This window comes from Ovis aries, chromosome 4 (assembly GCF_016772045.2).
Source record: "Ovis aries strain OAR_USU_Benz2616 breed Rambouillet chromosome 4, ARS-UI_Ramb_v3.0, whole genome shotgun sequence".
NCBI lineage: Eukaryota > Metazoa > Chordata > Mammalia > Artiodactyla > Bovidae > Ovis > Ovis aries.
Genome location: NC_056057.1, coordinates 95,000,603 through 95,015,370, shown reverse-complemented (window position 1 = coordinate 95,015,370; position 14,768 = coordinate 95,000,603). Strand labels below are relative to the sequence as shown.

The following is a 14,768-nucleotide window of genomic DNA, read 5'->3' as shown; positions in this document are numbered from 1 at the left end:
TAATTAAACAGCATCCTCAATGCACTCATCTTTCTGTTTTACTGCAGTATTAGGTACTAACTGACATAACTGTCTGTCTAGTCAGTTTTCCACACTAGGATACAAGCTCCGAGAAAGCGGGCATACTGTCCACTGCTGCTTCTTCAGCCAGTTAGGACTAAGCACAGAGCAGAGCAAGAACTCAACACATATTTGCTAAGGAGTAAATGAACATTCTGGAATCCATGATTACTTCAGTTTGTTATTTCCTTAAATTTCATTTATGTGCCCTGTGACACTACCGTTGAAGACAGAGCAAACTTTTCCAAAGTGACTCAACCATAGGCTGGACAGTTTAGAAATATTAATATCTTTGACCACTTAATAAAGGCACAGTATCACACAAAAGTAAAACTTAACCAAAAATAAAAAAAACCCCAAACCAAAAAAAAACCCCACAAACCTCAAAAATAAAAACTAAACAAATTACTCATTATAAAGAAAATATCATGGTAAGACAAAGTAATGGAGTCACGCCACTCAAAAACCTCAAGGGTAGAAAGAGGCTCTGGTAGGTTGTTTCTTTCCCAGCTATTTTTAATAACAGAAGAATAGAACATAGAGTTAAAAAGAGATACCATTTAAAATAGATGTCCAACAAGCTCCCAGTATATCCACTGATCCTCACCTGGCAATGCTGAAGCTCAATCAGAGCAGCCCTCAGTGGAGATGAAAGCATGCTTTGCTTGAGCCATTTACCCAGAGAGAAATATAGCTGTGCCAGAAAAGTGCCAGAAAAATTTAAAACCAGAGGCAAAGTCACACTGAGAGATACTTTGGTAAGTCTAATAAATAGCACTTCTATTAACTATTACTTGGGCAAGTTGGTAGGACCAAGTGTTCTGTTGGATCAGAAGATTTCTGATGACTATAATAAAGTTAGAGAATCAAGGTGATAGATTTTCCAGGTTTGAGGAACACATGCTACTGAACTGATTGTGACACCTGGAGATCCAATACTATAGTTTGGAAAATACATTAAGGGAAGAGTTAGCACCATGAAAGAGGGAGAGAAAAAAAAGAAACCACAATATTTGATAGACACAGTCAATCTTAAGCAGTGTTCTCATTCCAGCCTATAGATTTCTCTGCCTGGACTTGTTTCCTTAGATCAACCTACTTGTCTCACTTTTATAGCAAATTCAAATATCCCCCAAATACTGACTAGCATACTGATTCACATAAGTATATCCTTTTTTGCTCTTAATCCTAAACACAAAGATGAAATGGCTTACAGTACAAGTAAGCATCAAGCTTAGGTGGAAAAACACTCATTTGAAATGATTAAGTTGAGATGAAGAAGCTTTGTAGAAGCCATACACAAAGGCCCAAAGGCTAGTGAGTGAACAGACTGTGAACAGCTCTGCCGGCACAGTCATGTTTAGGATGGCTGGTGACCCTGCTGCTTCTTCTAGTTTATGTTTCTTGGGAAAGAGAGAAAAAATAAAAGCCCCCAGTGATGAGTCACTTGATCTTACCACATCAATCTCCGTGTTGGAATGTCCCATGTTACAGACGATGCAGCTATTCTTCATACGATCTAAATGCTCTCTGGTTACCACATTCTTATTACCTTAAAAACAGAAGAGATATCCACATGAAAAGGAATGAAGTTCGACTCTTTCTCATACTATGTGTAAACTGAACTTAAAATGGGTCAGAGACCAAAATGTAAGAATTAAAACTATAACACTCTAAGCAAAGCATGGGAATAAATCTTTGTGACCTGGGTTAGACAATGATTTCTTAGATAATAATACCTAAAGCACAAGCAACCAAAGGAAAAAAATAAACTGATTACACTGAAATTAAAAACTATGTGCTGCAAATGATACCAATAAGAAAATGAATTGACAACCTACACAAAGGGACAAAATACTTGCAAATCATAATATGATAAAAACTCTTACCGAACAATAATAAAATTTCTACAGAACTCTTACAACTCAAAAATAAAACGACAACTCATTTCTTAAAGAAAGTTTTTGGCCGCACCATGCGGCATGCAGGATCTTAGTTCCCCAACCAGGGCTCAAACCCTGCCTGTGCTGGGAGCTCCCCTGTACTGGGAGCACAGAATCTTCAACACTGGACCATTGGGGAAGTCCCAAAGACAACTTATTTAAAAAATGAGTAAAGGATCTGAATAAACATTTTCAAAAGAAGATGTACAAAAATGTGTTGACACGCACATGCAAAGATGCAAATCAATACCACAATGACACAGTACTTCACACATACTAGGATGGCTATAATCTAAAAATCAGAAAAGTAACAAGTGTTGACAAGGATGTGGAGAAACTGTAACTCATGCATTGTTGGCTGGATGTAAAATAATGTAGTTACTTTGGAAGGTTTGGCATTTCCTCAAAATGTTAAAATTAGAGTTATCATATGATCCACTTGTAGGTATACATCTAAAAGAACTAAAGACATGTTCACAAAAAACTTGCATACAGTGTTCACAGCAGCATTGTTCATAATAGCCAAAAAGTAAAAACAACCCAAGTGTCCATCAACTGAAGAATGGACATCACTGAAATGTGAAATAATCTTAAAATGGAACGTTATTCAGCAATCAAAAGGAATGAAATACTGATACATGCTACAACAATCATGAAAGATGAAAATATTATGGTAGGTAAAAAATGCCAGTCACAAAAGAAAAACATATTGTATGGTTGTTTATATTAAATATCCAGAATCGGCAAATGTATAGAGACCCAAAACTTAATGGTAGCCTAGGCTACCATTTGGCATTTGGGGAAAAGTGGAGGTAGAAAGAGGAGTGACTACTAATGATGTAAGATTTCTTTTGGGGATGATAAAAAATGTTGTGGAATTAGATAATGGGATGTTGTACAACTTTAGTAAAAATCACTGAACTATATACTTTAAAAGGTGATTTTTACAGTATGTAAATTACATCTCAATAAAAAAATTAGATTCTGATGTTTGTATGACCCTGTGAATTTGCTAGAAAACATTGAATTGTACACTTAGAGTGGGTGAAATGTATGGTAAATGAATTACACGTCAATAAAATTACTTACAAAGAAAAGAGATTGAGGGGTTGATGTGAAACAAGAACAGTTTCTTATGGTCCCTTTTTGCCCCCAGCTCCCCCTTTAGGCTATAAATAATAGTTTTGTTCTTAAATATTCTGATTTTCCTCCTTTAAAATAGAGTTATAAAAGAAATGCAATATTCCAATGGAAAGATAATAGTATGTATCTCAGTATAAGGAAAGTAGCCATGTCTCATATTACTCTCTAAAACTCAAAACCTACCTCCTTGGGAATTTAACACAGCTACCTTGCCCACTTTCTCCAACCAAGAGAAATTTTGCTCTAGCCTTGCTTTAGTTCTAGGGACTGGAAAGAAATACACATCACTTTTGGAAGTAAAAATTTTTTTTTTTTAATGTACAAATTTAAGATCTGGCTTCCCAAATAAAACTCATTGGTAGCCATCTGCTAGGTAGCTGAGGATGGATAGAGATATAAAGCAGTTAAAAAGGCTAGAGAGAAACTTTCCTCTAGGAATGGCCTAATGGTACACTTTTGGTCAGAGCTCTGAAGAGGTGGGAAGAACAGGAAAGATTGGTTTTGTGGACTACTATCTCTGGCTTTCAGAGTTTGGTTTTGTTCAGAGCATTTCCAGTCATTTTTCACTTGTTCCATGCAAGTGTTCCCAAATGCCATCCCATTGTCTGTGTCACAATCATACCTGTACAGGTAATAACAATATCCACTTGTCGGATGACCTCATTTAATTTCACCAGTCGAAATCCATCCATACTGTAGAAATAAAGTATGATCAGTTACTGCCTTCTGCCACATAATCTTGAAAGCTAGTACCCAAGTTGCTTTGGTACCAACATCACTTTTTGATATGGCTGGACTATTCTTAGCAGTGAAAAATTCAAACTGCTTCCTTAGTTCACACAGGACAGAAATGAAAGGTTCTTTCTACCACTGGGACCTAATTCTTCCTGATAATAGAGAGACAGAGTTAACTGTGAAACCCCAATCAATTTCCTAGAAAGTGTCATTTAACCTGAACCTACTACCCCACTGAAACTGCTCTCCCCAAGATCATCAATGATCTCCTGGATGCCAAAAGCAAATTTTTCTTAAAGACTCTAATATTACTTGATTTCTTCTGTTACATTAAACATTATTTGCCTTCTTAAAACTCTATTGTCCTGGAGTCCATGATGCTGTTTTCTCTTGGTGTTCCTACTTTTCTGATTGCTCCTTCTTGATCTCAGTCAATCCTTAAATGTTGGTACTCTGTGGGGTGCTCTTTTCCTCTCTTCTTTCAGCACTTATCCATTCCTGCCCCTTGGATACAAATGATGCCTCACAAGTGGCTTATTTTCACATTGATGTCTTTAGCTTAGATCTCTCCAAATCGTCAGAGCTACAGATCAAATTATCCACTGGATAGCTCCTCCTCATGTCCCACAAGGACCTCAAACTTATTATCTTCCCCACACCACCATGCCTATCTGTCTCTTCTATGTTTTCCACCAACCCTATCTATCTCTTCTTCTATATTTTCTGTCTTAAGCAACAGCATTGCTGTTTACCCAACTCTAAGAGCCAAACTATAATGTCCTAGCCTACTGCCTCTCCCTAGTTAAAACTGTCACCAAATTCAGTTGATTCTTTTTCCTTAATTCCTTAAAACCTCTTTAATCTATACTGACTCAATAGACATGAGTTTGAACAAACTCCAGGAAATAGTGAAGGACAGGGAAGCCTAGTGCACTGCAGTCCATGAGGTCACAAAGTGTCAGAAATGACTTAGTGACTAAACAACAATCTATTCTCTCTTCTCTATATATGTAGGCCTGACATTCAGACTGTATTATTCCTTGCTATGGTAGACTCTGGCCCAATCTCGTTGCCTCTAAGTTTATGTCTAATTCATTTTACAGAGTGATTTCCTGAAATGCAGTCTGGATCATGTCACTTGCCTGCTTAAGATATTAATACATTAGGATAAGACAGGAAGACTTAAGTTGATATATGTGGGCAGCTCCATTAAGATACTTCCAGCTTCTTAAATATAAACATGTCATGCTCTCTCCTTCCTAGGTGACCCTTGAAAATGTTCCCTGTACCTGGAACTTACTTTCAAACTAAGAAGTCACTTAAACAAGTTTCAAGACTCAGCTCTATTGACACCTCTTTCTACCCTGCCCTGCCTTGCTCAATCTTTTATTTATTTTTAATGGTCATTTTTTTTTTAATTGGGAGTTTTTAAATCTCCCGCTCTTTAGTTAGATATTCCTCCTTTGTGCCCCTACAGAAGCATGTGCTGTTTATCTCTATCATTGCCCTTATTACACTGAATGGTGGTTATTTGTCTGTGTGCTTCTAAAAGCAGGAATTTGTTTCATTCTTCTACTCATCCTATTCATCCTCACCACAGAGCAGAGTACCTAACATAGAGTGAAGTCGCTCAGTCGTGTCCGACTCTGCGACCCCATAGACTGTAGCCCACCAGGCTCCTCTGTCCATGGGATTCTCCAGGCAAGAATACTGGAGTGGGTTGCCATTTCCTTCTCAGTGCTCAATTCATGTTTATAAGGTAGTTTGAATCAGTATCTCAATCAGTATTAAAGCATGTTTAGGTTTCTCTGCTCAACATTCAGAAAACAAAGATCATGGCATCCGGTCCCATCACTTCACGGGAAATAGATGGGGAGACAGTGGAACAGTGTGAGACTTTATTTTTTGGGGCTCCAAAATCACTGCAGATGGTGATTCCAGCCATGAAATCAAAAGATGCTTACTCCTTGGAAGAAAAGTTATGACCAACCTAGATAGTATATTCAAAAGCAGAGACATTACTTTGCCAACTAAGGTCCATCTGGTCAAGGCTATGGTTTTTCCTGTGGTCATGTATGGCTGTGAGAGTTGGACTGTGAAGAAGGCTGAGCGCCGAAGAATTGATGCGTTTGAACTGTGGTGTTGGAGAAGACTCTTGAGAGTCCCTTGGACTGCAAGGAGATCCAACCAATCCATTCTGAAGGAGATCAGCCCTGGGATTTCTTTGGAAGGAATTATGCTAAAGCTGAAACTCCAGTACTTTGGCCACCTCATGCGAACAGTTGACTCATTGGAAAAGACTCTGATGCTGGGAGGGATTGGGGGCAGGAGGAGAAGGGGACGACAGAGGATGAGATGGCTGGATGGCATCACGGACTCAATGGATGTGAGTCTGAGTGAACTTCAGGAGTTGTTGATGGACAGGGAGGCCTGGCGTGCTGCGATTCATAGGGTCGCAAAGAGTCGGACACGACTGAGCAACTGAACTGAACTGAACTGAATAAACCCTGAAAGTGCTAGAATGGTGACAGTTCCCCTTGTGTGCTGGAGCCTTGACTTAGACAAAGTCAACAACTCTGTTGGGGAAAACTGTGGGTTGATGGCTAGCGTGTGTGAGGAGTGGTAGGTTAGAGGAAATGTCATGCCTCATCTATTGTGCGTGCCTTCCTCGGGCGGGTTAATGGTAAAGACTGGGTGGGTTATTCAGGCTACAGACATGGGGACTATGCAGTTGTTTTCAGGGACAGTGGTACTAAGTTGGCCAAAAAGTTCATTTCATTTTTCTGTAAGATTTTACCCAATATTTCTATCCTGTTGAGGGTAGCAGGAGACAATTTTAATAAGTTACCACTTAGTGGGCATTTATTATGTGACAGCCCCTCTACACTTTGCATAGTTATATATTTATTATATAATGTATGTGTTAGTCATTCAGTAATGTTCGACTCTTTGCGACACCATGGACTGTAGCCCACCAGGCTCCTCTGTCCATGGGATTCTCCAGGTAAGAATACTGAAGTGGGTAGCTATTTCCTTCTCCAGGGGATCTTCTCGACCCAGGGATTGAACCTGGTCTCCTGCACTGCAGGCAGATTCTTTACCATCTGAGCCACCAGCAAAGCATTACCATATGTAATAATTATATAATTATTTTCTGAACTTTCATAATTGAGGTAGATAAGATTACACACAATTTACAGATGAGAGAGGAACTATTTTTTTTTATTTTAACTTTGGAATCATTTCAAGCTTAAGAATTATAAGCACAGTACAAACAACTCTTATGTATCCTTCAATCAAAGTTAGTAGATTTTACCCTTCACTTGATTTGTCTGACATTTCTTCCTGATCACACCGAGGTGATGCATCTGGGGGAGGCATGTGACAGAAGTGCTCTTTTAGGTGCATCACTTTGGAAAGGATCTGACGCCAGCCTATTTCTTTTTTGATCATTGTTTTCAAAGGGAGAGGGATGGCATGTGGAGCTGGGAAGGGGCTACCTATTTTCTGACTCAAGGCTTCCCCTGTTACTGCTTCCACAAGAGTTCCAAATTCTAGCTTCCCTGATAATCTCTGTTTTCCCAGAGCAGAGCTCCTAGATTTTTGAAAGACGGGTGCTTATAGTTAATACCAGCCTCTCAGGATCCAGGCCCCTCCGAGAGAAAATGTTGCGTTAACTAGGCCATTCTTTGGAGGCAGTTACAAGATCACGTTAGACAGTGCTGCAAAGGAAAAAGCAGATCTCCTTGTGCATGCTTACCAGGCCTGAAGAGCACAGATGGGGTCGATCTCAGTCACATACACAATGGAGCCCATAGCTTTCAAGGCAGCACAGCACCCCTTCCCGACCTGGAGAGAGGAGAAAGAAAGCATGAGAAGGAAAGTCACGAAGAAAACAGCTCCTCAAAGCTTCTGGTGAAGTGTACCCCCCTTTCCGCCCCCAAAGGGAATTTCACTGAATAGATTCATGCTTGGGGGAAAACAGGAAAAAAATAAATGAATGCATTTCATAAACAAACTCCTCAGCCCTGCTTAGCACATGCATTTGCACAAGTACACCCACACTCACGATTTATAATCAAAACACAAGCTAAAAGAACATCGCAAACAGCGCACTGGAACAGTCAGAAAATCAACTTAAGGAAAAAATAGCAAAAATGCAAAGGGAAAAAGAAAGATTGTACTTTAACCAGAGGCTTCTGAAATTACTTTTTTCCCATTTAAAATGGTAAATGAATGTAGTTTGATGTCCACAGAAGTGAAAAATTCTAGTATATTTTTGCAAAATACATTTTAAATTCCTAATAATTGAAAGACTAAACCTTACCTCTCCATAGCCACAGACTACCACCTGCTTCCCACCAAACATCATGTCTGTTGTTCTTTTAAGTCTACGGGGGAAGAAAAATTGAATCAGAAAAATCTCTAGTTTCTCCCTTAAGAATAGATTGAGTCCCTTTGTTTTCATGGTTTTTTTTTTTTTTTTTTTTTTTGGTTTTGTTTTGAATGTTGAAAGTAAGCCTGGTTTCTATTCTAAAGAAACTATTTAATGACTAGAAAGAAAAGTTCAATAAAATATGCATTTTCTTACTCCATGCTATCCAATCAATTCCATCTATATGTGAGGGTTTTTTTTTTCTTTTTTTCCCCTTGTCCTGGGAGTGGTGCAAAAGGGAAGAAGCAATAGACCACAAAGTAACTTTTAAACATAAAAGCAATATATATTTACTATATAACATTTAGAATATATAATATTTGGAAATAAAAATAAAAAGTAAATAAAAATAATGTAATTTTATTTAGCAGGTGACAAAGCTCTGGCTTAATGTAAACTTTCTAGCTTACTGAATGAGACACATAAAATAGAACGCTGATAAATGAGTCCTATATTTAGTAATATCAGAATGGCCGATAGGTCCCACATTAATTCAGGTAGGGTAACAGGCAACAAGGTGGAGAAGAGCCATGAAATATGCCAACACTGACTGCATAAGCAGTGAGTTTTCTGGGCCGAGTCCTTTTCAGATGTGTTCTTCTTTGTCCCTGAGTCTCTATGAAGCTAGAATAAAGGTCCTTATTGTTTTCAGGCTCTCTTAGAAGAAGCTGTAGGAGCAGTTTCTGGTTTCTCTTTAGGTCTGGTTGATCTCCCTTCTCTAGGAAGCCCTAGTTAGGCAGAAGAAACTTTTCAACTAAAATCTGCCATTCTGAGACAGTTCTGACAAATATCTGTGGGTCTTTCTCCTCATCTATCTGGTTAACCTCTCCTGTTGAAAAGAGTCTAAAAATGCCCCAAGGGAAAATAGAAATCTATCTTTTTAATGACTTGACAACTCCACTCACTAGGAACTAGTGTAACTCCATGAACCCCGATGAGACTCAGTAACTATCAGTTAAGTGCAGAGGCAATTTCTGTTGAGTGATGAGGCTAAGTGTGGCTTGGCGACAACCATATTCAAAAGTCATGGCTTAGAATGGTCCTGGACTGGCCCAGCACCAACAAGGAAATCACTAGTGTCTGTGGTGTTCCAAACTGCCTGATGTTCAGACTAGTAATGTGGCCCCCAGGCCCTTTCTTCCATTAACTTTTCCATTAACCTGTATATGATGGAAACCATTTGGTTTGGCAGTATTCTAAACCAACGTAATGCTTTCATACAGGGAATTATTGAGTCATCTTAGCAAGAAAGAAGAAATGTCAGGACACAAGTGTAGACAGCAACTGGGTTCTGGAAGAACAGAGTTTTTGGTATATTATATCTAAGTAGATTTTTTTTCAGACTTGTAGTCCTCACAGATGTGAAAAACTACAAATGCCTCTGGGAAACGACCCTTTGCTCACCATGATTTTCCAGATGGCCAAAGAATTGTTATGATGGTTATAACTTAAGTTACATGACAACATGACCTGGAAGAGAAACACCAGGAACCTTTTCCTAAATCAACAAAGATACTTATACTAACTGACTTCCAGGCCTGATAGGATCACAAAGTAAAAACTGTCACCAAAAGACAGGAGCTGGTCTGATTTTTTAAGTAAAATAGATTCACTTGCAATAGCGACAGCAATGGTAACTCTACATCATAAAATATTGAGTCTGGCGTATGATGTCATAGTGATAGCAAAGGTATCTTTGGGTTATAAAATATTGAGTATGATATATGTTATAAAATATTGTGTCTGAGATACAACTAGTTTCATCCTATAAGGTATATATAGAAACAAAGAATAAATTTTCAGAGTCTGTATACAGTTTAGAGGTGCTACACAAATCATTTCCAGAAACAACCAAAACCAAAAAATTTAGAACCTCAATTCAACAACTGAAGTTCACTACAAAGATAATCCATTACCCATCAAGAATTGATTCACGGCAACAGTAGAGGTTGTCAAATTTCTGTTTCGTGACTGAGTCATTGACATTCATGGCTGGAACACACAGCTTTCCAGCCTTGGATAGCTGGTAGAGCCTAAGGATAAAGGAAATAAAAAGAACATCCATCAGTTTCATATCAAATTTTACAAATAAGTTAATTGAGTAGGCATGACAGCCTGAGACACAACTAGTTTCATCCTATAAATTGTATATAGAGAAATAGAGAATACCTTTTCCAGAGTCTATATACAGCTTAGAAATAAAGATCTTAATCAAAAGGCACATGGGGAAAATCTTTGACCCATCTCTAAATTTTAAGGATTAAAATGTAAAACTTTACATTGATTATTAATTTTATTTCTCTTTTTAACTATAAGAGAAAATTTTAAGTACTGTTTTAATCCCACTACTCTAAAGCAACAATTTTAACTTTCAAATAGTCTTAATTTTATAATTTCAGTATACATACCTATAAATATGTATATCTACATGCGTACTAAGTTGCTTCAGTCATGTCTGACTCTGTGCAACCCTATGGACTGTAGCCCACCAGGCTCTTCTGTCCATGGGATTCTCCAGGCAAGAATACTGGAGTGGATTGCCATTCCCTTCTCCAGAGGATCTTTCTGACCCAGGGATCAAATCCATGCCTCTTACATCTCCTTCATTGGTGGGTGGGTTCTTTACCACTAGCACCACCTTTGAAGTCCATATATCTATATATAAGGGTTATTTATTTTTTTTAATTCAGTCAACTAAAAATTAGACACAGATGTTTTATTCAAAACTCACCCCTTTCTAAAAGTTTGAAAACTTGGGACAATTCATAGTTTTATACATTCAAAAAGATCACAATATAAAAAAGCAGTGATAGTGGCTTATTCAGAATTTATTTCCCTAAAACTTTCTTACTTTAGCTCTTTCTGGGTAAATAACAGGAAACAGAAATGGTTACAATTGTACTCAGGGAATTAAGACTCATTTGAGAAACAGAACCCTAAATACTTGCTCTCTGTGTATGAATGTAAGCTCTCTGAGGGACCAGGATTTTTTTCCCCCACTGCGAGATCCCTAGCATGGTTTTTAGAGCAGTTATTGGTTCAATGCAGAAGTTCAATAATTGAATTTGTCCCAAAAAGACAAGCAGTCATTGTATTACAATGCTAGAAAACATGAGGCCCACACTGTTCCCCTATCCACTCCTCATTATTTTAAGTTTGTTATTTGTGTTGTTAATTTAAAACACAAGTATGCAGATTCAGATCTCATCATTTCAGAGCATCATTTTAATTTTTAACATAATGTAGTCTATAAGTGGGCTTCCCTGGTGGCTCAGTGGTAAAGAATCCACCTGCCAATGCAGGAGACTTGGGTTTGATCCCTGTGTCGGGAAGATCCCCTAGAGAAGGAAATGGCAACCCACTTCACTGTTCTTCCTGGGAAAACACCATGGACAGAGAAGCCTGGTGGACTACCGTCCATGGACTTGCAAAGAGTTGAACATGACTTAGCAAATAAACAGCAACAACAATTCTGTAAGTATGTGATTACATGAACATATGTCCAGGCTGCATAAAGCCAGCATGCCTATGTCAAATCTTACCTATGGACTCCGGTAACACTCTCCTCCACGATGCCCTTGATTTTCTTAAACATGTTGGGATACTTCTTATAAATCCAGTGAGTAAGATCCCCTCCATCATCCAAGATCTAGAATAATAAGCATCAGTAATGTCATATTTAAAATTTTGTAAATGGTTAAACAAAGTAATTTACAGTGGTCATTATACAGAAGAAAACGACAGTGAGATGAAAGGTCAACTGTAATTCTCACAGCCAAGTGAACTTCCCAAATGACATACCTACTAGGATCAAACTTACAGCAATGCAATGAGGATTTTCTTATGGACTAATAGCTTAAGTGATTATCTAGACCACTAGCTCCTGACTGTACTATAGATAGTCAGAAAGCTTAAACCTAATAGCATATTTATATTAGTTAAATTCAGGACTTTGAATATAATCAGTGAAAGCTTAGTAAAACCAGATAATTAGTCTCTCTCCAGAACAATGGCTTATAAAACTGTATTTGTTAATCCTTTACTTGTCCCAAAGTACAGGCATTCTCCTACCCAAAATGCTCAGGCAGCACAGTAGGGTTTTGCCTAGCACAACCTCACACTCTCTATAAACCAAATTAAAAATAACTAGGGAACTGTGCAGCATGTAGGTGTGCAAGCATGCCTCTGAACAGCTCATCACTATTTCAGGTTGGGATTAAAGACAAACACAAAGCTGTGCCCACTGGAGCTTTCATCAGCGGAGGAAAGTTTCTGAATTATAAATAAGCTAAAGAAAGATTAGCTTAGAATACGATTAGGCAGTAGGCTGTGGCATTTCAGCCCTTTACCTAGCTGTCAGAAATGCTTGGCAAGACTTTCCAAATTGTCACATACACTCTCCCAGAAAGACCCACAGGACTGAGCTGCCCTCTGCTGGCACATGCCCATTTTGCAGTGCCATCAGTGAACTCCACTACAAGTGTCAAAGGCACCATCCTGGATCCCTGCCTACACACAATCTCCAACCTTGTGTCTAATACCTGACCTCTTTTTTGCTTCTGCCGTTGTTTTTTTGTTTTGGGCAGCACCACTTAGCTTGTGGAATCCTAGTTCCCTGATCAGGGACTGAACTCAGGCCCTTGGCAGTGAGAACATGGAGTCCTAACCACTGGACCACCAGGGAATTCCCAATTCTGCTCCTGCTGTTGATCTAATTTCTCTGATTCCACCAAACCTTATTTGAGAGTAGAGATCCAAGGCTGGACTCACTCTTACACTTGCTCCATACTGTAAGTCAGTGCTCCATTTTTCTTGTGGTATAAACCCTCAGAACAGAGTCCCTAAGGAACAGAAAGGGTCCTCTGCATTTCTCTCTCCCTTTTTACACATATGAAATCCCTCATGGCGTTTTTCCTTGCAGCCTCTGATCCCTAGCATACAAAATATGCTATACAGGAAAGACTGTATCTTAGAATAACTATTCTCATCCACTTCTTCCTTTTAACAAAGATTTTGAATACAGGCAGGTGGTTGCTATCCCTAATATTTATTTATTGAATAAAGCCTATAATTATTAGCCTGTCATTCTACTGCAGAAGATTCTTGTCACCCAGGAATCTTCCTGAGGTTAGCGAGCAAGTAAAAGTACTAGATCTTTACAGGATCCAAAAAAGATTATGAGTACTGTTTTCTGGGGTCACAGTTCTTATCCTTGTCTTACTTTGTCAACCTTTCCAGCAGTTTATGCTGATCTACAGTCTGTAAATGCTTGCTATGTACAATGCCCTGTCCTCCCTATGTTCGTAACTATACAATTAATATTTTATTCCCAGAAGAACCTCTGTCAGTCACACTCCGTTCTGGCACTGTTAAACTCTGCTGGAATGAGCTGACTCATTGTGCAGCCAACTCCTCCCTCCCTTTGAGGATACAAAGGTTTTAACCCAGCTTTCCTCAAATCAACCCTTGGTGCATTGTGACCTGCATCACAGAATCTAGAAAGACAGGCCGCTTCTCCCTCTGTCTCCCAGGTAAAGCCTGCTCTGCAGTCTTTAGCAGCAAGTAATAGTAGGACTAGCGCTTCAAGGATTCTTGTTTTTAGTTGATTTCCTTAATTTCTCCTCTCACTCCTATCCAGAAAGGTTTGCAAAGTAGGAGTGCATCGTACTTGTGCAGCTCTGTGCTCCCCTTTATGAATCTAATATGCTACCAGCCTTCAAGCACTTAAAAAAAAAGTGAAACAAAAATAAAAACTAAGCAAAAATTAAAAGCCCCAACTTCCTAAGGTGAGAAATGAATAAAGAAGAAATTTGAACTTTGAATCCCTTCAGGTTTACTATAAATTTGGCATGTGATTTTAGAGAGAAAGCTATGTACCACAGGAGCGGTGTGTGTTGGGGGAAGTGCTGGTAAGCAGTGTTAGGAGATAGTAACTCATTCATCTTACTTTTTAACTAGTCATGTGTGAACCCGGAGCAGTATTTTAACACTGCTGATGAATATGAGCACTTCTAAGATCAGCACTGACAATTATAAGCACTTTGAGGCTATAAAGAGGTTTAATATTCTTGGGATGTCCTAAGCATAAGAATCTAGTTCTGCTGGAAGCCCAAGTACATCAGATGAAAAAGGAAACATCTTCCTTCCTTCCTTCCTGTTGGGAAACCCTCTCCCAAGCCACATCCTCCCTCCCTGTACCCCCACGTCCCAGTGAACTGTGCTAACAGAAACCTAACACACCATGTTTGGCTGCCAGCCCTCCACATTCACACATCTGTCAATGCACCACCAGAAGTCATCTTCTGACTCTCCTTTCCAGGCAAACACAGGAAATCCTGAGAAAAAAGAACAAAGAGAAACCATTGAAGCTTGAAAAAAGTGCTGACCCTCAGTTTTGGCAAGAAGATTAGATGCTAGTTTTCCCCAGTTCCAAACTTGTTTTGCTGTTCTTC

General features: G+C 38.8%; 1 protein-coding gene across 14 annotated transcripts in view; it reads right to left on the bottom strand.

Annotated features, from left to right (window-relative positions):
• The window catches only part of AHCYL2 (adenosylhomocysteinase like 2), a 188,652-nt gene that overhangs the window by 10,573 nt on the left and 163,311 nt on the right, over nucleotides 1-14,768 (bottom strand). For all 14 annotated transcript variants that reach the window (XM_060415120.1, XM_015095379.3, XM_060415121.1 and 11 more), the window contains 7 exons: nucleotides 14,557-14,651; nucleotides 11,859-11,965; nucleotides 10,233-10,349; nucleotides 8,209-8,272; nucleotides 7,642-7,730; nucleotides 3,769-3,839; nucleotides 1,518-1,612 (listed from right to left, as the gene is read on the bottom strand). In XM_060415120.1, the coding sequence (XP_060271103.1) occupies nucleotides 1,518-1,612; nucleotides 3,769-3,839; nucleotides 7,642-7,730; nucleotides 8,209-8,272; nucleotides 10,233-10,349; nucleotides 11,859-11,965; nucleotides 14,557-14,651 (638 nt within the window). The remainder of the gene's footprint in view (nucleotides 1-1,517; nucleotides 1,613-3,768; nucleotides 3,840-7,641; nucleotides 7,731-8,208; nucleotides 8,273-10,232; nucleotides 10,350-11,858; nucleotides 11,966-14,556; nucleotides 14,652-14,768) is intronic.